Source organism: Erinaceus europaeus, chromosome 1, assembly GCF_950295315.1.
Source record: "Erinaceus europaeus chromosome 1, mEriEur2.1, whole genome shotgun sequence".
NCBI lineage: Eukaryota > Metazoa > Chordata > Mammalia > Eulipotyphla > Erinaceidae > Erinaceus > Erinaceus europaeus.
In genome coordinates this window covers 77,204,277-77,228,948 of record NC_080162.1, presented here as the reverse complement: position 1 = coordinate 77,228,948, position 24,672 = coordinate 77,204,277, and the positions used below count along the sequence as shown (strand labels likewise).

At 45.9% G+C, this 24,672-nt stretch overlaps 1 protein-coding gene across 1 annotated transcript; it reads left to right on the top strand.

Annotated features, from left to right (window-relative positions):
- Window positions 1-1,017: 1,017 nt before the first annotated feature.
- Window positions 1,018-22,490, top strand: AHCY (adenosylhomocysteinase). Its single transcript, XM_007522670.3, has 10 exons — window positions 1,018-1,150; window positions 10,668-10,858; window positions 12,357-12,432; window positions 12,572-12,721; window positions 13,856-13,968; window positions 14,522-14,729; window positions 14,823-14,910; window positions 15,005-15,122; window positions 19,248-19,442; window positions 21,624-22,490. The coding sequence occupies exons 1-10, from the start codon at window positions 1,123-1,125 to the stop codon at window positions 21,753-21,755; spliced, it is 1,299 nt and encodes a 432-aa protein (XP_007522732.1). The 5' UTR covers window positions 1,018-1,122; the 3' UTR covers window positions 21,756-22,490.
- Window positions 22,491-24,672: the final 2,182 nt, after the last annotated feature.

The window sequence follows — 24,672 nt, the reverse complement described above, 5'->3', positions numbered from 1 at the left end:
TGCAGCGCTGCTTTACCACTCCCCCTGCACAGGTGGGGACCAGGGGCTTGAACCTTTCTCTTCTTCTTTTATTTTTTATTTTTTTTTAATCTTTATTTATTTATTGGATAGAGACAGCCAGAAATTGAGAGGAGAAGGGGAGATAGAGAGGAGAAAGACAGAGAGACACCTGCAAACCAGCTTCACCACTCGTAAAGCCTTCCCCCTGCAGGTGGGGACCGAGGATTGAACCCAGGCCCTTCTGCACTGTAATATGTGCGCTCAACCAGGTGCGCCACCACCCGGCCCCAAACCTTTCTCTTCTTTTGTGTGTGTGCTTAACCGGGTGCGCCACTGCTTGGCCCCTCTCTCTCCCTCTGTCTCCCTTTCCCCTCAATTTCTTTCTGTCTCTTAAATAAATAAATAAATAAAAATTACATGTAAAGTTCACCATTATATATATCTGGTATATGCTAGGTATTTGACTCTGCAAATTTACTTTTTTTACATTCAACAGTAAATACAATAGTTTGTGCATGCATAACATTCCCCAGTTTCCCATTTAACAGTACAACCCCCACTATGTCATTTATCATCCTTCATGGACCTGTATTCTCCCCACCCACCCACTCCAGAGTCTTTTACTTTGGTGCGATATGCCAATTACATTTCAGGTTCTACTTGTGTTTTCGTTTCTGAGCAAATTTACTTTTTATGTATGTTGTAGGTATGTCACTCAGTTCGTTCCATAGATGAAAAGAAAGTGTGGGAAATGAACAGGTTGAAGTTGCAGTTCAGACCAGCTCTGAAATCAGATTCACAAAGTCAAGAAGAGAAATACAGGGCCTAGGGTTGGCTCTCAAGCTCCCGCCCCTCCGTAGGTGGAAGGTCAAAGGACCTGCGGGTATAGCATCAAGTTTTTGTAGGGCTGGAAGTTCATTCCGGCCCCGCCCCCACGTTGAGCCCCGCCCCCCTGACTTGGCCCCAGCAGGTTCATGAATATGCAACTAAGAGGCAGATATTTAAAGGCGCCGCTGCCACGCGCAAATCCCTACCCGGCGTCCTCCGCCCTGTGCCTGTCTTCGCTTGCAGGCCAGGCTTCTTTTGCTTGTACCCATCACTCCGTGCGGAAACTCCACCAGTATGTCGGAAAAGCTGCCCTACAAAGTCGGTGAGTTCCCGGACGAGTAGCCACAGGGTCTGCTCCCTGACTGCTGACCACATGTTTGGGCGGCGGCCGCGGGGCCGATCCCGGGCTCTCCGGACCCCTTGAATTGTTGGTTCGGCGGGATCCTGGTCGCGCGAGGGCGCCTGGGAGTTGGAGTTCCCGAATCGTGGTTAGTGGGTTGTCGGGGGGCGACCGTAAACTACAAGTCCCGGCGTGCCCTGCGAGAGCCTGTGGCGCGGTGCGGGCTGCGGTGCTGCGACTGGCGGCGTGTTGCTAACCGACCTGGCTGAAGCGGGCGCCAGTCACACCTGGCAGCCCGGATGGCTGGCACGTTCCGGGGATCCTGACCCCACTTAAGCTGGGGAACTGGTCTCGCCTCCTGGACTACAACTGGCTGTTTGGCCGGCTGGGTTGCCGGGGACAAACGTCTACCGCTCTTTAGGCCTATTGCTGGTCAGGCGTGGGCTTTGGAACCCCCCAAAAGGGCGCGTTTGTGGAGGCCTGGAGAGGACCCGAGACGCTTCCCCTTCTATAGAGGAGGAGGGCCCTACTTTTACTAGAGACTGAATGGTCTCACAGCTCTTTAGGTTAGGAATTACACTTTGTCATGGTATGGTGTGTATATTGAAACTTAGGAGTAAAGGTAACTTACCATTTTATAACCGGGAAGTGGTCGAGCAGGATATAAATCTAGGCCTCTGAACACACAGTGAATTTCACTGCTGAAATACAAATGAACGCATTTGGAACAGCCTGGATGAATTTTCCAGCTAGAAATAATTCACAATGGCTAAAAGTTTTAAAGTGACTTCGAAGCACCAGCAAGTCTGCAAAGGCATTGCTATTTATTGAACACCTGTGCCAAGTGATTTGCATGTGTTTACCGAAAAATCTTCAAAAAAAAGTTTAAGTTAATTTATTGGATAGAGACAGAAGAGAGGGAGAGAGACCTGCAGCACTGTTTCACCATTTGTGGAGCTTTCCCCAGCAGGTGGGGACTGGGAGTAGGGACTTAAACCTGGGTCCTTGTGTACTGTAGCATATGTGCTCAACCATGCGTGCATCACCACCTACCCCCTTTACTGAATAATTTTCAGAGATAGCTCCCTGGTGCTTGTAAATATTCTGTCAAAACAATAGCTTGTTTGGACAGAGAAACAGCTCACCCAGGTAGAGGCAAGTGACTTTGCTATACTTCTGGCCCTGGTTTCAACCCCTGCACCATACAGGAGATTTAGTGGTATTGGGGGGAAGCTGTTGCGTCTCCTCTGTCTTATCTGAATGAAAAAGTGAAATTGCACACGCATGGCCTTGACCAGATTGGACTTCATTGTGTTAATGACTAAATTGAGTGACGCTTGTCAGACAGTGGAGAGATCAGTGGGTTATGGTTGAGGACAGAGGTCCTTCCTCTTCTTACTAGGAACTCAGGAGGGATCTACAAGACTTTCAACAGGCTAACTTCATTCTCACCCATTTAACCCATATAGTTATCTTAAAATGAAAGGCTCCTCCTTAAGCACTCGATATTGTTATTGAGCACAGTTAAGTGCTCAACAAAAAAAAAATTTTTAACAGGAAGAACTAACTGTATTCAGCCTTTAGGAATAGTGTCAAGTACAGGGAGTGTAGTGAGAAAAGCTAAGTCAGAATTTTTTTTCTTGCCAAAGGGCTTTAAAAATAAGTGCTGGTATATATGTATTTATTGATGAGAGAAAGAGGGTTGACAGCAAACACTAGAACATCACGTTGGTACACAAGATGCCAGGGGCTGAACTAATGACCTCATGCTTGCTATTCCAATGCTTTCTCTGTACACCACACCCTGGGCTGTCACAGGGCTTTTCGATCCTCCCAGCAGGCTTTTTCCTTTCAATGTCAGAGAGGGATGCAGAGGCAGAGGGAAGAGACAGAACAGACATCACAACACTGCTCCACTGCTTGGGAAGCTTCCCCTATAAATGGTCCTCCAAAGTGTGGAATCTACCATGTGAGCCATCTCCTGACCCTAGTTAAGTCAAGATTTTATGGCTAGAAGGTGGGAAGCCTATAGTTTTAGGAGGATTACCATGACTACATCTACCTGTTTAACATATCCCCCTAGCTGTTGCATAGTTCCACAAAGCAAGAGACTCAGGGGAGTTCTGTGAGGAAGGAGCTAGACTGGCATGGTAGTCAGGGAGCTAGAGAAGAGATTTCATTTATAAAATGGAGACGGTGGTACTATATTGTATATATAACCTACCCTTACCCTTTTCTTGGTTGTCACCTGGACTTAACAGCTTTGGGCTTTTTCAGACAGAAATACATACAGAGACAAAGGGGAAAAGGGAAAGAAACCATAGCATATAAGCTTCCTCTGGTGACGTGAGAATCAGGATCTAACCTGCGTGACTCAAATGACAGCAGGTGCACTATCCAAGTGTGCTATCATGTTGGCCACTGCATTCATCCTTACGTCATCTTTGTATCTCCAGTGCCCAGCTGGGTCTGGCACAGAGAAGGGTCAACAAATGTTCACTGACCACATGATTGTTAGGACTAAATTAAAAGAAGCTCCTCGAAAAAGCTGGCACAGAGCAGAGTAATAAAACATGCTAAATAAATCTTACTGCAGTCCTGTCGTATGCTTTACATTGGCTTGTTCTAGCCCTCCCCCTCCAAGAGAATTGGATGAGTCCTGTTAATTTCGCGGGCCTGCTTGGCCCCGCCCCAAGGGACCCTGGGAGAGGGTTCCGGAGTCCGAGAGTTCCTGAGTTCCCCAGTGACAGAGTTCCTGAGTTCCGGAGTTCGAGAGTGCGAGAGTGCGAGAGTTTCTGAGTTCGAGAGTAAGGGAGAGGGTTCTTGAGTTCCAGAGTAAAAGAGAGAGTGCTTGCGCCGCCGCAAAGAGACAGCAGAGTTCTGTTTGGTGATTAGTTTGTCTTAGTTTGTGAATCGTTGTTCCTGAATAAAGAAATACAGCTGCCCTGCCCAGCCGTTGTCTCCGCGTCTCTGTTACCCGCCGTGAAGCAAGCCAGCCCGACCAGAGCCTCTGAAAATTTTAACAACAAATGGCGCCCACGTGGACCTGACCTGCGCATCTCTCAGATAAGTAAAGACAATTTGGCTACCTATGCACGATGGCCTTCTCTTCTGCTTGTGAAGAGATCTCCAAAGGCCTCTGCTCTTTCTTCACGAGACTGTTTTGCTGTTTCTGGAACATTTATCTCTGGACCACTCTGTGGTTTCCACTCGCTCGGGCGAACTCAGAACAGCCAGCGGGAAGAGCCAGCGGGCGGGAGGCAAGGCGCGGAGCTGCTGTTTCCACCTGGTCAAACAGCCAGCCAGCCGGCTGCGCCCAGACAACCCCGCGCACCGCGCCAGCAACCCCGCAGCCCCGCAGCCCGCAGGAGGCCTACGCCACCATGCAAGAGCCCGATGCCAGCACGCTAGAGCCCGATGCCAACATGCTGGAGCCTGAGGCCAACATGCTGGAGCCCGATGCCAACATGCTGGAGCCTGAGGCCAGCCCACAGGAGCCGGCTCTCCACCGCGTGGTGCAGGGCACTGGACGCTTGATCCCTCCACGCTGCTCGGCCACTGCGAACAGGGCAGCAGACATGGCAGGGCCATGGGGCAGGGCCGCGGCGTTCTATCATGGCCGCCACCCCTGGGCACCTAGGCTCATGCCTTCTACAAAGATGGCCTGCCTGCCCTCTTTCTATGAATTCTGGAACCATCCCGGGCCTCCCGGACCTCCGGGCTCCCTGCCAAAACTGGGCACACGAGATCTCCAGCCGCCGGTCTGGTCTGAAGACAGACAAGCTGGAGTACGCAGAGATTTGTGCAGAGATCGCAACCTGCAATTCCTAGAAGTGGAGCTGCGCGGGAAGCCACCTCTGGATGGTGAACCCCCCCCCCCAACAACTAAGACAATATAGATTTAAATTCGTGTTTAAAATGACATGTCTTCGTAACAAAGGTTTCTCTCCTCGTGTATTAATGACTATGTTTATGTGTATGTTTAAAGTTTGGTAAACAGTAGCTTTAAGGCTAAATTCTTACTAGTCAAAGATAAATGAAAAAGGTTTTCAACGTAATTCTCATAAAGATAAAAATTAACTTACATTTAAAGTCTGAGGTAAAAATTAGTTAACAATCAATATATTTCAACTAAGTTGGTCTAAACAAAAGGTTAAATAGACTTGTTGATATGTAAAACACTACCTTCTCTATTAGAAATGGTAGATCGCACAATGGCTATGCTAATTATTCTCATGCCTGAGGTTTCCTCTCCGGCCCACACCTAGGGTGTGTCTCCATCTTGAATGGGTGTAACAAAAGGTTAAAAGACGTTGTTGATATGTAAAAGTCTCAAATTCCTTCTCTATTAGAAACGTTGGATCCTGCAGTAGATATGCTAATAACAAGTTTTGTTTCATAGTAAGTAAGTTGCAGCCAGCTGCCTGTGGGACCCTAGGCCGTTCCCCGCCCCCATGCAATTGCCCGTCGAGGCAAGTAGCCCCCCAGAGGCAAGAAATTTTTTTTTTTCAGATATGGCCCCCTCAGGCCTTCCCTTGGCAACATGCTGGTTTTTGTAATATATGTTTCTGTTCACCCCACACCCTTGATACTATAGTCATTTAGTTAAAAAGAAAAGGGGGAATTGTCGTATGCTTTACATTGGCTTGTTCTAGCCCTCCCCCTCCAAGAGAATTGGATGAGTCCTGTTAATTTCGCGGGCCTGCTTGGCCCCGCCCCAAGGGACCCTGGGAGAGGGTTCCGGAGTCCGAGAGTTCCTGAGTTCCCCAGTGACAGAGTTCCTGAGTTCCGGAGTTCGAGAGTGCGAGAGTGCGAGAGTTTCTGAGTTCGAGAGTAAGGGAGAGGGTTCTTGAGTTCCAGAGTAAAAGAGAGAGTGCTTGCGCCGCCGCAAAGAGACAGCAGAGTTCTGTTTGGTGATTAGTTTGTCTTAGTTTGTGAATCGTTGTTCCTGAATAAAGAAATACAGCTGCCCTGCCCAGCCGTTGTCTCCGCGTCTCTGTTACCCGCCGTGAAGCAAGCCAGCCCGACCAGAGCCTTCCGAATTTTAACAACACAGTCCAACTCCCAACATCTGCCAATGAGTGAAGAACCCAGACAAGGATTTGTCTTTGGTTCCAAATACAGATATGGGAGAAGGGCACTCTAGACCCAGGTCTAGAAGCTTCATGGGTGGTGAGCCCAGCAGTAGTAGAGATCCTGCTAAACTCTACCCCCTCCACCACTTGTCCCTCAAGCTAAAAATAACTAGTTCACTACCTTCATAACAGCTGTTTCAGCCCCAGAGTTTCCCAAGAGCTCCATGACTCCAAAGGCACAGGGAAGGATTCAGTGCTCCAAGATCTGGTGCTTTTTGCTAATGCAAGCTGAGGACTTCCTGAAATACAAGAACACTTGGGAAACAAGTCCAGACCCTCTCAGTATCAGTTTCTTTCATCTATAAAATGGAAATAATACTTAACCTTAGGGAGTCAAGCGGTAGTGCAGAGGATTAAGCGCAGGTGGCGCAAAGCGACTGGCGTAAGGATTTCTGTTCGATACCCCCCCCTCCCCACCTGCAGGGGAGTCGCTTCACAGGTAGTGAAGCAGGTCTACAGGTGTCTATCTTTCTCTCCCCCTCTGCCTTCCCCTCCTCTCTCCATTTCTCTCTGTCCTATCCAACAATGATGACATCAGTAACAGTAATAACTATAACAATAAAAAAGGACAACAAAAGGAAAAATAAATAATATTTAAAAAAGAAGAAGAAATAATCCCTAACCTTGCAGTAAGCCTTGAGGAATTAGGCAACACTATATGGACAAAGCCTGGTACAGTATGGACCTGTTGATGGGCTTCTTTCCTTCAACCCTACTCAGCAAACTGGGGGAGGGGGTAGGTAGCATAATATTTATGCAAAGAGATTCTCATGCCTGAGGTTCCAAAGTTCCTGGTTCAATCCCCCACACCACCATAAGCCAGAACTGAGCTGTGCTCTGTTTTTTTTTTTTTTTTTTTTTTAAATGGCACCAAGCACAAGGACCGGCTTAAGGATCCCGGTTGGAGCCCCCAGCCCCCACCTGCACAAGCAGTGAAGCTGGTCTGCAGGTGTCTATCTTTCTCTCCCCGTCTTACTCTCCTCTCTCGATTTCTCTCTGTCCTATCCAACAACAACAACAGCCATAACAACAATAACAACCACAACAAGGGCAACAAAATGGGAAAAATGGCCTCCAAGGTGGGCAGTCAATGAATTGGCCTCAAAGGCTGGGTGAGGAGTTAAGACTTAAGCTTCTTCCTTTGGCATCTGTAGAGAGACAAGTGTGTGGGAACATGGAGGCTTCAGCAATCCAACTGAGAAGTCATATAGATTAGTTAGAAGATGCTGTTGCATTGTATGTGTATTTGGAACTTTGAGCCAACAGTGTGTGGGTGGGTTTTAAGGGAGTGAAAGGAGAGAAGTAATCAAGAAATCCTCAAAAGTTTATGACCAGTGTGGCTGCTTGAATGGTAGTTTCATTTCCCAAAGTGAAAAAGTTGGGGAATTGATGGGGGTTTTTTGGGCGGGGAGAGGAGGGATAGGGGAGCATAATAGATACAGTTTGGCTTCTAAGTGGAGATGCTGAGTAGTAGGCTTTGTATTATCTGAGTTAAGGGGAGAAACTTGGACTGGGAAAAAGTATGTGGGAGTTATTGCCATAAAGTATTTAAAGTTATAAGACAGAATGAGCTCATCTGGTGACATTTAGAGAAGAGAGAGCTGGTGGAGGGAGGCCTGAGGGCCTCTAAACATTAGAGTCTTAGAGGAAGATGAGCCAGGAAGGTAGGAGGAAAACCACAGAAGAAAGGTAGAGAAGCCAAGTAAATTTCGAAAGGATTCAAAAGAATCCTGCTGCTGTAAGAAACATGAACATATGTAACTGACCAGATGTGGGGTTTAGGCCAGCTTTGGGAGACTTTAAGAAGAGCAGTTACTTAATTTATTTGTTTTTTTCTTCTTTCTTTCTTTCTTTCTTTCTTTTTTGGGAGACTTTAAGAAGAGCAGTTACTTAATTTATTTGTTTTTTTCTTCTTTCTTTCTTTCTTTCTTTCTTTCTTTCTTTCTTTCTTTCTTTCTTACCAGAGTGCATTGCTTAGCTCTGGCTTATGGTGGTGCCGGGGATTGAACCTGGGAATTGGAGCCTCAGGCATGAGAGTCTCTTTGCATAACCATTATGCTATTACCCTCCACCCTTATTTTACTTATTTTTTATTGCCACTAGGGTTATCACTGGGGCTTGGTGCCTGCACAATGAATCTACTTCTCCCTGTGGCCACTTTTCCCTTTAATTTATTTTTTTAATTAAAAAAAATTTAAGATAGAGACAAAAATTGGAAAGGGCAGATAGAGCAAAAGAGAGACTTCAGTATTGCTTTATGGCTTGTGAAGCTTCCCCCTTTCAGGAGAGGACCAGGGGCTTGAGCTGGCAACCTTGCACACTGCGATATGTGTATTTAACCAGGTGTGCCACCACTTGGCCCTAACTTTTATTTTTTTATTTGAAATGACAGAAATTGAGAGAGGGAGACAGACACCTGCAGTCCTGCTTCAACACTTATAAAGCCTGCCCCTTACAGATGGGGATGAGGGGTTTGAACCTGGGTCATAACAGTATGCTGTCCTGCCTGAGAATTTGGATAAATTTAAGACATTTGGAGTAACAAGAGGCCAAAAATAATCATTACTAATAATATCAATGCCAAAGGTTGTAGATTAGTGTCACCAATGATCCTGCTAACTGAACTCAAATCCAGCAATTTATCCATTAGGTACAGGCAAGGTGAATATGGGGAGGTCTCTGTGTGGAGCAGAGAACACCTACTAGTTGAAGGCAGACTACTACTTGCTTGCATGGAAAAGGCAGAACTAAGCTGAACATGCCCAGCTTATTCTTCCCAAGTTTACTAATCAGACAATTCCTTCAACCTTCCCTGGAGCAGAGACAAGCCAAGAGTATTAGATACACAGATAAGTTCCCTTCATGTGGAAAAAATATCTAGAATGGATATTTCTGTGTCATTTTTAAGATAGTAGATAATATCAATTACCAGTATTGAAGTCATCAAGAATGATGAATTAGTGGTTGGGAGGTGGGACAGTGGTAAAGAATTGACTCTCAAGTGGTCCGGGAGGCGGTGCAGTGGTAAAGCTTTGGACTCTCAAGCATGAGGTCCTGAGTTCGATCCCCGGCAGCACATGTGCCAGAGTGATGTCTGGTTCTTTCTCTCTCCCTTTGTCTTTCTCATAAATAAATAAAAATTAAAAAAAAAAAGAATTGACTCTCAAGCATGAGGTCCTGAGTTCAGCACATGCACCAGGGTGATGTCTGGTTGTTTCTTTTCTCTCCTCCTATCTTTCCTATGAATAAATAAAATTAAAAAAAAAAAACTACCAAAAAAAAAAAAAGAATGGGGAACCAGGAGCTAAATGCTTTAGGGAATCTGGTTTATAGGTGGCGTGAGTTACATATAATCTGATACCAAGGTTTCTGCTAGACTCCTCTTCCTTGTGGATAGCTCTGAGTCATTTTTTTATTCAGATAGAGAGAAATCACATCTTCCTCCAGTGCTGTGGCACTTCCCATGTGGTATTGGGGTTCCAATCTGGGTCTCATATTGCAAGACACACTGCCATTACCTGGTGAACTATCTTTCTGGCCCCAAGATAGTTAGTTTTCACAGGTACTTATTAATTTTTTCCCCTTGTTGTTTTATTGTTGTAGTTATTGTTGTCGTCGTTGTTAGGACAGAGAGAAATGGAGAGAAGAGGGGAAGACAGAGGGGGAGAGAAAGACAGACACCTGCAGACCTGCTTCACCACCTATGAAGGGAATCCCTTGCAGGAGGGGAGCCGGGGGCTCAAACCGGGATCCTTAAGCAGGTCCTTCCGCTTCGTGCCACCTGCACTTAACCTGCTGCGCTACTGCCTAACTCCCAGGTACTTATTTTTAAGATTTGATTACTTCGTATGAGATAAAGTAAGTAGTTTCAAGTTTCACATGAAAGAGAAATGCCAGAGTAACACTTGGGAGTACATGCAGCAGTGCTCAGGCATGCAGGTAGCATCTACCTGACTAGCTATTCTTCCCCCCATTACACCTTGGCTAACAGCTAGTTTTCAAAAGAACATTGATCTATGCTATGACCTTCCTTCTGCAGAGTACTGCTCTCTGTTCTGGTTTATGGTGGTGCTGGGGATTGAACCTAGGACTTTTGGAGCGGAGCCTCGGGCATGAAAGCCGTGTGCATGACCATTATGCTGTCTACCCAATCCATGTGTTACTCTTTGATTAGATGTGTTCCCCCACATGGTTGTAAGCTGTAGTTCCTTTTTTCATTGCTCTGGCTCCATAGGTCCCTTTGCTGAGTGAGTGAGTGAGTGAGTGAGTGAGTGAGTGAGTGAGTGAGTGAATGAGTGACTACGTGTATGCATGCTGGTGGCACATGGAAATCATACATGGAACTAACACCAGTGTCTCTGCAGCTGACATCAGCCTGGCCTCCTGGGGACGCAAAGCCCTGGACATCGCCGAGAATGAGATGCCGGGCCTGATGCGCATGAGGGAGATGTACTCGGCCTCCAAGCCACTGAAGGGTGCCCGCATCGCCGGCTGCCTGCACATGACGGTGGAGACCGCCGTCCTCATTGAAACCCTGGTTGCCCTGGGTGCGGAGGTGAGGCCCAAAGCTGCCCCAGCAGAGTGAGGGGGTGGCCTGTGCTGGTCCCCTCAGGCCCAGCAAGCCTGCCTATCGCAGTACCACCACTCTTTGCAGTGACTGTTCTATGTGTTTTCTCCCTGACAGGGAAATTGGCTTCCACTTACCTTCTGTTATCTTCCTGAGAGGCTTTCACAGAAAACCTCAACTCCATTGGCCTCCACCAGGGTCACGTGCCTGTCTTGGGCCAATAATATTTGCCAAAGTGGTTGCATACTCTGATTGGTTCTGTGCAGGCAGGTGTTTTAATGATTGACAGCTCCTCCAGCAGAGCAGCATCAGTGGAATTCTTGGACCTCCTTTATTTTTTCTTCTGCCAGGGCTTTTTGAGCCTCCATAATTCAACTGCACCCAGTAAACTTTTTGTCAATTTGCTTAATGTTAGAGAGAGGGACAGTAATCCAGAAGGTGGCACAATAGATAAAGAAAGCATTGAACTCTCAAGTATGAGGTCCCGAGTTCAATCCCAGACTGTTATCTGTTTCTTTTTCTCCTATTTTTCTCATAAGTAAATAAGTAAAACCGAGAGAGAGAGACAGACAGACAGACTTGAAACTCCACAGGCACTGGAACCTTGGCGTTCCAAGAGCATGGTAAAGTGTGCCTTCTGCCAACTGAGCTGTCTCCTTCCCCACCTCTGCAATGTTCAATCTCTTGGTGCTCTGGTATTATTGCTTTGAATACTGCCTTTATTGGCAATGACTTCCAAATAGATGTACTATTCTGGACTTGTCCTTGGAATTCCAGGTTTTTATATCCAACTGTTGATGTGTTATCTGTACTTGGAGATCTAATAGGCATCTTAAGTTATTAAACATGTCTAGACGAATTTAAGATTACGTACCCCCTCCTTTTCCTGCAGTTTTCCCTACTTAGCAAATGAATCCAGGCTTTCAGGTTCTCTGAGTTCAAGAACTTGGGGTCATCCCTGATTCCACTCTCTCACACCAACAATTAATCCCTCAGCAAGTTCTGTCTGCTTTAAAAATATAATCATCATAATTTATACTGCTCTTCATCACCTCCACTACTACCATTACATTTCTTGTTTTGATTCGAAAAGCACTTTTTTTGTCTCCATATTCCCATGTGATATATTTTTTTTAAAAAGAATTTATTTATTCATGAGAAAGATAGGAGGAGAGAAAGAACCAACCATCACTTTGGTACGTGTGCTGCAGGGGATTGAACTCGGACCTTATGCTTGAGAGTCTAGTGCCTTAGCCACTGCGCCACCTCCTGGACCACACCATGTGATATTGTAAAACAGGTTTGGTCTTGTCACTGCTTGGCTCTCATCCATTTACCAGGTTTCCTAGGCTATCAAGCACATCTGGCTATATCAGATCCCTACCATTTTACCCCTAGCTCCAGGGCATTCCCCCAACCCTGTTTGGTGATCCTGGTGCTTTTGAATTACTTGTCATAGGCAACTCTTGTCTTGTTTGTCTTTTAGGTACAGTGGTCTAGCTGCAACATCTTCTCCACCCAGGACCATGCAGCAGCCGCTATTGCCAAGGCTGGCATTCCAGGTGAGTCTGTTGAGTTTTCAGAGCAGCTATGGGTGTGTTAGATAGGAATTAGGAAGAGGTATTTTTGACTCAGCCCAAGTGGTTCCCTGGAGCAGGTGCTAGTGGGTTGGCCAGGCTCTGATATGCTTTTCCCTTCTAGTGTATGCCTGGAAGGGTGAGACGGACGAGGAGTACCTGTGGTGCATTGAACAGACACTGTACTTCAAGGATGGGCCCCTCAACATGATTCTGGATGATGGTGGTGATCTCACCAACCTCATTCACACCAAGTACCCACAACTCCTGTCAGGTGAGTAGTATGGGTGGGCAGGCTGTGTGTTGATGGTCAGATGGGACAAGTTCACCCATGTGAAGGCAGCAGGCATGACTTAGCAGGAATCCTACTGCTTTTAGCAAAGGATCTGTGTCATAGAATCTAAGGTCAGGCCTCTTAACTTCTGTGGTGTTGGTATGATGACTGGGGCAGGTCTGGCTGAGATTATGTCCAAGGTCAATGTTAAGATGAGGGCTAGAACAGCTAGGAAAGGGTTAGCTTTGTTAAATGTAGGGTGGAAAGGAGTTGGGGTGGGGGTGGCTAGTGAGTACAGAGGCCCTTAGCTGGTGAAGGGTAGGCTAACCAGGAAACAGAAGTCAACATGGCAGCTTCTTTCACTGGGGAAATACTATAGGATGTACAACATGTGGGAATATAATGAGCCAAGAGAAAAGAGTTTGACTTGAACCTGAGAGCAAATGGATTAGTTAGAAAGCTTTTAAAAGATTTCTCTAAAAATGAATTTGTTAAAAATTGCCCACTGGGGGAGTTGGGCGGTAGTGCAGCAGGTTAAGCGCTTGTGGCACAAAGCGCAAGAACCAGCATAAGGATCCCAGCATAGTTCGAGCCCCCGGCTCCCCACCTGCAGGGAAGTCACTTCACAGGCAGTGAAGCAGGTCTGCAGTGTCTTTCTTTCTGTCCCCCTCTCTGTCTTCCCCTCCTTTTTCCATCCTCTCTCTGTCCTATCTAATAACAACGGCATCAATAACGATAATAACTACAACAACAATGAAAAACAACAAGGGCAACAAAAGGGGAAATAAATATAATAAAAAAAATTGTCCACTGGTGGATGTGTTGTGGCTGGAAATGAGGTGAGAGCTGATGGTGCAGGGACTGAGTTACTGAGTGGCAGTGGAGAAGGCAAGTTCAAGAGTTGGGAGATGAATCATTCGATCTGGTGATGGTAGTGGCTTGTCTCTCATGCCTGCCTGTGGCCTATCAATCACAGAGGTAGGAACCCAGAAGAGGAGGCTTTAGGAGGCAAAAGTGAGGAATTAGGGTGAGTTCCGGTGAGGGGTTCTGAAACACTCTTGAGACCCCACCACCACCACAGCCACCATTGGGCGACCCCTTACTCTGGCCTAAAGTTCACCCTCTCTTATTCAGGCATTCGGGGCATCTCTGAAGAGACCACAACTGGGGTCCACAACCTATACAAGATGATGGCCAATGGGGTCCTGAAGGTGCCTGCCATCAATGTCAATGACTCTGTCACCAAGGTGAGCTCATGGCACAGTGACAGCTCCAGCTGTTGGTTTCTAGTACAGATCTGGAGTAGGCCTTCGAGGAAGGGCCTCAGGGAAGGCTCTATGCTAGGGTCATGATGTTCTCCCTTGAGTTATGGAAAGAGATTCATGAGTGATATGAAGATGACTGAGGGTAATGAATTCACTAAGGGAGGTGGGGTGGACTGTATGGAGACTCAGAGTTGGGCATCAAGCAAGAGCTTTGAAATGAAGCAACTTTCTTGATCTTGCAGTCTGTTTCTGTGATCAATTCTGAAATCCTTCTGGACTGGCAGAGAAGGACAAGGCAGAATGACTTGGGGCTGATCAGGATGAGGGGCAGAGAAGTTACAGGAGTGACCAGTCAGTTCAGGGACCACTGGGTTAAGGTGCTAAGAATGACTCTCAGGCCCCCATCACCCATTACCTTCTCTCCTTTTATTTTATTTATTTATTTTTGTTAAGGCTGTGTCTTTTATTATTATTATTATTTCTTTATTGGGGGATTAATGTTTTACAGTCAACAGTAAGACTTCCCTCCTTTTAGAGCAAGTTTGACAACCTCTACGGCTGCCGAGAGTCCCTCATGGATGGCATCAAGCGGGCTACAGATGTGATGATTGCCGGCAAGGTGGCAGTGGTAGCAGGCTATGGTGACGTGGGCAAGGGCTGTGCACAGGCCCTGAGGGCTTTTGGGGCCCGAGTCATCATCACTGAGATTGACCCCATCAATGCACTCCAGGCTGCCATGGAAGGTAAGATATAGAGTGAGGAATGTCTGTTGACCACTGGGACTAGAGGAGGGACAAGGCCACTGTGGATGACCCAACACCATTGTATATGTACAGGCTATGAGGTGACCACCATGGATGAAGCCTGTCAGGAGGGCAACATCTTTGTCACCACCACGGGCTGTGTTGACATTATCCTTGATCGGTAGGTAGCAGAAGGAGGATCCTGGGGAGTGAGGGAAGGGTCAGGATTGGGGGCTGTCTCTGATGGTCAGCCATGGACTCGGCCTCCCTCACAGGCACTTTGAGCAGATGAAGGATGATGCCATTGTGTGTAACATCGGACATTTTGATGTAGAAATTGATGTCAAGTGGCTCAATGAGAATGCTATGAAGAAGGTGAACATTAAGCCCCAGGTAAGAAACCCTATCACTGTCAGTAGGGCAGACAGATGAAGGGCTGATAGGGCCATGCCCACAGGTTGGCCACCAAGGAAGGCAGATGAGAAGGCTCTTTCAGCCTGGTCAGTGGTGGCTGGAGAAGAAGGCCTTGAGGACTAAGGTAGATAGGATAATGGTTATGCAAAGAGACTCTTATGCCTGAGGCTCCCCAGTCTCAGGTTCAATCCCCTGCACCACCATAAGCCAGAGCTGAGCAGTGCTCTGGTATAAAGATGGGGAGGGAGGAGACAGAGAGAGAAAAGAAGGCCTTGTTTAAAAATCAGGCTTCCAGTTTCAGGCTTTATCCTGAATTTCAGCTGGAATTCTTGAAGATAATAGAAAGGTAAGAGATGTGTGTGATAGAGCTACTGCTTTAGAATGGCCATTCTGTTTAGAGAGGAAAACAGTGGAGTGGGAGGCAGGGAAGCTTCTGGAGAAGGCTTATCGGGGCCAGGTGGTGGTACACCTGGGTAAATGCTCACAAGGACCTGAGTTCAGGCCCCTGGTCCCCACCTGTAGGAGGAAAGCTTCATGAGCAGTGAAGCAGGGCTGCAGGTGTCTCTCTGTCTCTCCCTGTCTTCCCCTTCTTGATTTCTGGCTATCTCTATCCAATAAATAAATAAATAAAGATAATGAAAACTGAGAGAGAGAGAGAATATGCTCACCCAGTCCCCACTAGGACTGGTGAAGTCTGCTTGGTGAGCAGTGGGGAGCGGAGAAAGGTCCATTATGAGTAGGCTGAATATGGGGTTAGAATGGGGAAGAATATGAAAAGGACTCTAGGTTTGGATCCATTTACTGACTAAGCAGAGCCCCTCTGCTTATAAAAGTTTTTTTTATTTTTGGTGGGGAGAGCATTATCTGGGTTTTAGAGCTTTAGAGTTAGCCAGCTTTTTTTTTTTTTCTTAGTGTTTTTTTTTTTTTTAATTTCTTTATTGGGAAATTAATGTTTTACATTCGACAGTAAATACAATAGTTTCTACATGCATAACATTTCCCAGTTTCCCATATAACAATACAACCTCCACCAGGTCTTCTGTCATCCTTCTCGGACCTGTATTCTCCCCACCCACCCACCCCAGAGTCCTTTACTTTGGTGCGATACGCCAATTCCATTTCAGGTTCTACTTGTGTTTTCTTTTCTGATCTTGTTTTTCAACTTCGGCCTGAGAGTGAGATCATCCCATATTCATCCTTCTGTTTCTGACTTATTTCACGTAACATGAATTTTTCAAGGTCCATCCAAGATTGGCTGAAAACGGTGAAGTCACCATTTTTTACAGCTGAGTAGTATTCCATTGTGTATCCACAACTTGCTCAGCCACTCATCTGTTGTTGGACACCTGGGTTGCTTCCAGGTTTTGGCTATTACAAATTGTGCTGCCAAGAACATATGTGTACACAGACCTTTTTGGATGGATGTGTTGGACTCCTTAGGATATATCCCCAGGAGAGGAATTGCAGGGTCATAGGGTAGGTCCATTTCTAGCCTTCTGAGAGTTCTCCAGACTGTTCTACACAGAGGTTGGACCAACTGACATTCCCACCAGCAGTGTAGGAGGGTTCCTTTGACCCCACAGCCTCTCCAGCATTTGCTGCTGTTACCTTTTCTGATGTATAACATTCTCACAGGAGTGAAGTGGTATCTCATTGTTGTCTTTATTTGCATTTCTCTGACAATCAGGGACTTGGAGCATTTTTTCATGTGTTTCTCAGCCTTTTGGATCTCTTCTGTGGTGAATATTCTGTCCATGTCCTCCCCCCATTTTTGGATGGGGTTATTTGTTGTCTTGTTGTTGAGTTTGGCAAGCTCTTTATATATGTTGGTTATTAAACTCTTGTCTGTGTATGGTATGTAAAGATCTTCTCCCATTCTGTGAGGGGTCTCTTGGTTTGGGTAGTGGTTTCTTTTGCTGTGAAGAAGCTTTTTAATTTGATGTAGTCCCATAGGTTTATACTTGCCTTAGTCTTCTTTGTAATTGGATTTGTTTCATTGAAGATGTCTTTAAAATTTATGCGGAAAAGAGTTTTGCCAATATTTTCCTCTAAGTATCTGATAGTTAGTGGTCTAACACCCAAGTCCTTGATCCACTTGGAATTTACTTTTGTATTTAGTGAAATACAGTGATTCAGTTTCATTCTTCTGCATGTTTCAACCCATTGTTTCCAACACCATTTGTTGAAGAGACTCTGCTTTCCCCATTTAATAGTCTGGGCACCTTTGTCAAAGATTAGATGTCTATAGGTGTGGAGAGTTAGCCAGCTTTTGAGCAATCTTTAGCAACTGGTTCTCAATAGATAATTTGTATAGAAGGCTATCTTAACATGTTAAGTGGAACACTTTGGATAGTTCCCATATTACCTGTGAGGTGTTATACAAAAGGTACAGAGAAATACACCTGACAGAGCCATAGATCATGCCATGAGCCTGGTCAGGCCCAGGGAGTCACAAACACATCCATCTTTGAATATCCACCCACCTGACTTGACCCCACTCCCCTTGAACCCTTTGCCCTAGTGTGGGTATTATCCTTGAATAGGTCTTGCACTAGCCTACAGGTACTAGTTCCTGCCCAGACAGAGTACACCTATATCTGTCTGCCTATGAGGCCTGGCACTCACCACAGGTGGTGGTGGATGAGGCATGCTTCCCTGGCAGCTGTGCTCCTGAGAATCAGCCAGCCAACCTCCTGTAAAGGTCACATGGGCCTCCATTGAGATGGTGGTTGTTACTCCCCTAGACTGCCCTTGATGCTGGACTTGCTTTATCCTCAATCTTTGGCAGGCTTGCTTGCCTGCCTGCTTCCCAACTTTATTGCTTCTTGTTTGCTTTTGGTGCCAGGAATTGGACCCAGGGCATCGTACGCACTAAGCCTGTGCTCTGCTACTCTCCTACATCCCAGCCCCCCCCCCCCCCCCAGTTCTAAGAACTGTACACTCAGGTCACTTTGGAATACCTCTTAAACATACCACCACCATTCTGCTTGTATTCTTTTGTCTAAAAGACTCCTTTTGTTTGGAACTGAATTGGTTGTCCTTTTCTTTGTCCATCCTCTTGACCTTGACTTAGGGCCCCCTTTCCTCAGGCAGTGACCTACCGTCCCATTTGTTTAGAACCACCTGAATTGCACAGCACCCATTGGGATGCAGCTGCAGTCACTGGTTTTGATTTTTGCCTCCATGTATGGTATGGGCAGAGTTCAGTTTGAAATAGTCCTTGCAGAACCACTGGCTCAGATACATGCCAGTGGACATTTATTGAATGAAGGGATGCTTGATGGACTTTCCTCGCCCCTATAATAACAGCTCTCTTGAAGGAGCCAGAAACCCAGGCTTGGGAAATATTTGGGAGGCAGTGTGTGAGAGGGCTTATGGTGACAAGATAGGAGTGAAGAAGAAAGACAATTTGTATTTACTTATGCAGTGGGAGAGATGAAGGACTGGGGTGTGGGTGGGGGGTTGAGGGTGATGCTGTCTACTCACTATAGCAGGCAGAATAACCTGGGAGAGAAAGCTGTACCATGGTCCACCTAAACTGGAATCTCAGTAAGGTCAACACATCCCCATTTGTCAAAGGCCCAGGCTGATTTAAATGTGTTCAGCTGAAGCTGGGCACTTTTGCATTCAACTTTTACTAAGCACTGTTCTTGAGAACACGTTAGTGCTCAATGAGACTCAAACTGCAGCCACTTTGTAGTTTGTGACTCAGTCCTTCAGTTTATCTATGAAATGAGGTAATGGTAGTACCTAAATCTCTATCAGTCATCTTCCTAGTTATATGGATGCTCTTAGCCCAGGTAAAATGGAAATAATCCTTACAACGTTATCTAATACTTAGTCCTTAGTATGTGTGAAGCCTTGTACCAAGTGCTTTCCGTGTGCCAGCTCTAACAGCAGTGAGGTCAGCATCTCAGGGTTGCTGAAATGCTCTGGCTATTATTACTAGTTGTGTGGGCTGCGTGAAGCGCTGAAGATTATTCTAGGCAGTCCAGGCCCTTCATTGGCACTGCTGGAGACATGGAGGCCTGCTGCATGAAGGGTAAGGGTGTGGCAGGGCTGAACAGCGGGACAAGCCCTCACAGTTACTCTTCCAACTTGTAGGTGGACCGCTACCAGCTGAAGAACGGGCGCCACATTATCCTGCTGGCTGAGGGCCGTTTGGTCAACCTGGGCTGTGCCATGGGCCACCCCAGCTTTGTGATGAGCAACTCGTTCACCAACCAGGTGTTGGCACAGATTGAGCTGTGGACCAACTCGGACAAGTACCCTGTTGGAGTTCACTTCCTGCCCAAGAAGGTGGGTTTCCATCCCAGCTGTGAGTGTTACATGTCCAACCTACTGCTCCCCATGTAGGACTTGCCAAGGTTTATAAAGTGTGTGGCTTACTGGCCCTCAGGTCCTCACAGGATCCTCTACAGGCAGGAGTCATTCCATTTCATAGGGGAGGAAATAACTCCCAGAGTGGCAGGGCTGGGTTGTGAGCAGAGCACGGATGACACACACCTATGTTTAAATCTCAGTGACACCACTTAGGCTATGGAACTGGATCAAGTTACTTACCTTCTTCGTGTCTCCATTTCCTCTATAAAATAAAGGTAGCATATTTATTTATTTTTTGACTCCTGCCACTTTAAAAGAAACTAAATATTAAGATCTTTGTGTGACATTTTAAAATGCCATTTTAAAAATTAATATATTAAATATTTTTTTTAAATATAAAAAAGAGAAAGACAAGCCAGAGCACTGCTCTGGTACATATGACACCAGGGACTGAACTGGGAACATACCTGGTGAGCTATATTTAGTCCCTAAACTGCTCAGTTTTAAAGTCTAGGCAATTGATTAAAGTTGTCAGGATAATCAGACAGGCAGATCAGCTTGAACATGTCTGTAAGCTTAGTGTAGTCTCTCCTCCTTCTTTTCTCTTTTTTAAATTAGTGGTTTAATATTGATTTACAAAATTACAAGATAACAGGGGTAGAATTCCACATCATTCCCACCACCAGAGTTCTGTGTCCCTATTCCCTCCATTGGAAACTGCAGTAGTTCTCCCAAGGTAACAGATAAGGGTTGAAAATTATGTATATATATATATATCCATCTTGTTACTATCACCAATGAACTTAACATTGTCACTTACCCTGCCAGGTCCTCAGACTGGCTGTGAGGTTTGAAAGTTTCACTTGACTTCCATCTGGTCCCCAATTAGGAAAAGTATGAGTTGTTGTTCAGAAGCTGGTTCAGTGGTTGAACATAGGACTTGCGTGTGTGAGGAGGAAATATGGTTGTGAATACTGGGCAGGCTTTTGAAATGAGGCTGGGGTGAAAGGAAAGATCCAGAGATCTTTCCGCTTACCCTAGCACCTGACCTATTCTTTTTTTTTTTTTTGCCTCCAGGGTTATTGCTGGGGCTCAGCGCCTGCACTATAAATCCAGTACTCCTGGAGGCTGTTTCCCCCCCTTTTGTTGCCCCTGTTATTTATTGTTGTTATTATTGTTGTTATTGTTGTCTTTGTTGTTAGATAGGACAGAGAGAAATTGAGAGAGGAGGGGAAGACGGGGGTAAAGAAAGACACCTGCAGACCAGCTTCACCACTTGTGAAACAACCCCCCTGCAGGTGGTGAGCTGGGGGCTCGAACTGGGTTCCTTACGCAGCTCATCATTGTGCTTTGCGCCACGTGCGCTTAACTTGCTGCGTAACTGCCCGGCCCCCACCTCACCTATTCTTACCTTGTTCTTCCACCACTACGAAGAATGATTGGGGACAGAATATTCTTGACTTCATGCATCATGTGCTGTGTGGGTGTTCCTTAGAACCTAGTCCCAAGTCACATGACATCACTTCTGCTTTATTCTCTTCATTATACATGAGTCACTCAAAGGGGAATTAGGCTTCACCTCTTGAAGGAAGGAGTGTTATAAACTCAAAAGAATTTTAGACATTTTAAAATAACCACAGCCAGGTTAATCTGCAAAGAAACTCTACTGGCTGTATAATAGAGGAGTTCAGATTTACAATTGCCAGTACTCTTTCTTTTGCCTCTGTCTTTCTTCTATATTCATCTGTTAATAATTTTGCCTCTAGTGATCCAAAACTAATATCTCACCCTCTCTATTTAGGCATTCAACCAGAAGGGTTGAAGTGCCCTGTCTACCTGCCATGGAATATATTTCCTGCTGATAGATAAATTCCAGAGAAGCATTGTGGATAGCTGTTTGGGTAGGTGGTGGGCGAGGAGAGAGATGTAACTGGTCTCTCCTATGGGTTAGCTGGAGTGGAGGCTATAGCACGGTCCCATTATCTCATGAGCAAGGGGAACTGGAAAGCCAAAAACAATACAACCTCCGAGGCTGACTGTAAGGACAGAACGAGGGACTATGCATCACACTCATGGCAGATATAAGTTGAATGCGGGTGAGGGATCTCAGAGCATGGCACTAATTCCAGATCTTTCTGTCTCCCCCTCCACTCCCAGCTGGATGAAGCAGTGGCTGAAGCCCACCTGGGCAAGCTGAATGTGAAGCTTACCAAACTGACTGAGAAGCAGGCCCAGTACCTGGGCATGCCCCGTGATGGCCCCTTCAAACCTGATCACTACCGCTACTGAGAACCACACCTGCTCTTTGCCTCCCAGCTGCTGACCTTGTCTAGGCTCCACCTCTCCTCCCCAGCAGCAAATGGCACCAACTTTGTGGTTAATTTGTTAGTGTCTCTCAGACTACCTGGAGCTGATTACTTGGTCTTTGGCCTCTGCTGCGTCCCTCATACTGTTTTAAGTATTGGGGAGTCGAGAATCTTCTCCTAAAACCCTGGTCATGATGAGGGTACAAGGAAGACACCTACAGGGAGCCCTGAGCTTGCTTGGAGCTGCTCACTCAGCCCTTCCTCAGCCTTCCTCAGGCTGGAAGCTGGCAGCGGTGACCACAGAACCCACATCTTCTCAGCCCTCATTTGGCCTACGGACTCTATGTCTATGTTCTTGGTTTACAGGTCCACTGGTTCCTCAGCCCGTGACAGATGGGGTGCAGGGGAGAATTATAATTTGAGTTTGAGTTATAATGTTCCTTGAGAGCTTTTAAACCTCAGAACAATGAATTTGGTACTTTTAGTCCCTGTTTTAAAGGGGTTGGGCTATATTGTTAAAGGATAGCCAGGAAAGAAGGAGAGAAATGACAGCCAGAGGTTGAAAGTGGCTAGAGAAAGGAAGAAGCAGGCATAGCTGCCACCACTTTCTAACATGATGGATCCTATCACAAGTTCGGATCAAATTTGGTTTATAATGTTAAAAAAAAAAAAAAAAAGACCAGGAAAATGAATAAATAAAAATGTTGGTGCCTAAAAACTTTTTGAGCCTTTATCATATAATCTGCCAACAGTGTTTGACATAAGAAAGAGGTTATAGGTGTGTGTTGCTGAATGAATGAGAGGATGGGGCTTTTTCAAAGATATGTTTTTGTTTATGAGAGAGACGAGATTAGAGCACTGCTCAGCTTTGGCATATAGCAGTGCTGGGGTTTGAACTCAGACCCTTAGGAAGGCAAGCCCTGTACTCTTAACACAATGATTGATTTTTTTTTTTTTTTTTTTATCAGAGCACTGCTCAGCTCTTGTTTGTGGTGGTGCAGGAGATTGAACCTGGGGCCTCAGAGCCTCAGAACATGAGAATGTTTGTATAACCATTATACTCTCTCCCCCACTCATGATCAATGTCCTTAGCCAAGGGGGAATTGGCTCTTCAGGTATGTTTCTTGTGAACAACCTATTTATTTAAGTCACTGCAAAGGAGTGGACTCGGGCTCATGCTATACAGCTGAGCTGCCTCCCTAGCTTCATTTTTTTTTTTTCTACCAGAGCACTGCTCAGCTCTATGATTGAGCCTCAGGCATGAGAGTCTCTTTGCATAACCATTATGCTATCTACCTCTGCCTCTAACTCAGTGTTGTTGTTTTTTTATTGTTGTTGTTTGTTTGTTTTTAACTAATGAGAATGATAGGAGGAGGGAAAGAACCAGACATCACACTGGTACATGTGTAATATACTCGGGACCTCATGCTTGAGAGTTGAGTGCCCTATCCCTTGCATTGCCTCCCAGATCACCTCAATGTTTTTATTCGGTTTTTTGGTGGGGAGGGAAGAGACACAAAGACACCATTCCACTATCCATGAAATTCACACATGGTAAGGTGTATACTTTATTCAATGAACTATCTCTTGGACCTGGTCTATTTTCTAACCCAATCTAAGACTCACACTTAAGTGAATTTTACCTGCTTATGTTTATTATAATCTCTCTCTACCTTATTTCTGTGTCCTGGTACGTGTTTTCTATTTCCACTTTGGGTTGGCCTTATTGTTTCTTGGGACTATTTAGTTATCAGTGAGTGAGCAGCTACTGTGTGCTATATGTTTTATAGTTGTGTTTCTTTATGCTTACAAGCTTTGAAATAGTCTAATTTTATAGATGAGGGAAACTAGAGGTTACGTGGCCTTTGTAAAGTCACACTGCTTAAAGAGGCTTCAGATTCAGATCATGAAAAGGTCAGGTTGGAGTGATACCTTGAACTATATGACCTAAGTCCCTGAAAGGCACAACTGCCACCAGAGTGCTGCTAACTAGTGCCCACCTCAACCCTACCATGGTGGTCTATGGGACAACAGCATCTCTGAGGAAAAAGTGGAGACTCTGTTCATGTAAACTGGAGAGAGGTTAAATTCCTTGGGTTGCACAGTGGCCTTGCTGCTTCCTCCTAAGGACTCCTGCCCCTGAATAAAAGCATTTCCTGGGGGCTGGGCGGTAGTGCAGTGGATTAAGCACACATGGCACAAAGTGCAAGTGGCGGCATAAGGATCCCGGTTTGAGCCTCCAGCTCCCCACCTGCAGGGGGTTGCTTCACAAGTGGTGAAGCAGGTCTGCAGGTGTCTATCTTTCCTCCTTTCTCTCTTCCCCTCCTCTCTCGACTTCTCTGTGTCCTATCCAGCAACAACAGCTATGACAACAATAACAACTACAAGGGAAACAAAATGGGAAAAATGGCCTCCATGAGCAGTGGATTCGTAGTGTAGGCACCAAGCCCTAGTGATAATCCTGGAGGCAAAAAATCCAAACCAAAACAAAAAAACCGTTTCCTTCCCTCAAGTCTGTCTCCTCCAGGGACATGGTAAATAACCTTGCCAGATGTTTCCTCCTGTGAGGTTCCGGGCTGTCCCCCTATCTCCTGTCCACCAGGAGTTCTGGTTTCTGTTATCCCAGCCTTTGCCTATGGAGATGTTCTGCTGATTCTCAGAACCTCTTCTTTAAAACTCCTTTCACATCTGGTGTCAGTGTTACTTCTCATCTCCAGTCTGCCAGTCTGTCTCGTGTGATAATGACCAGATACCACAGTGAAAGATGAGTTATCTCCTAGTTTCCCAATGCCAGATGTCTGGACCCCCAGCCAAAGCTTCAAGGAAAGAGAAGGGATTGATTTGAGGCCCTGTAGTATCTGGCCTGGTCCTGACAAGATTTTTTAAAAATATTTTATTTA

What these genes read in the sequence shown, in the direction of transcription:
- AHCY (XM_007522670.3), top strand. Translation starts at nt 1,123, where the DNA reads ATGTCGGAAAAGCTGCCCTACAAAGTCG. An exon ending in AGGTGAACATTAAGCCCCAG is followed by an intron (nt 15,123 to 19,247) that starts GTAAGAAACCCT and finishes TCCAACTTGTAG; the next exon opens with GTGGACCGCTACCAGCTGAA. An exon ending in TTCACTTCCTGCCCAAGAAG is followed by an intron (nt 19,443 to 21,623) that starts GTGGGTTTCCAT and finishes CTCCACTCCCAG; the next exon opens with CTGGATGAAGCAGTGGCTGA.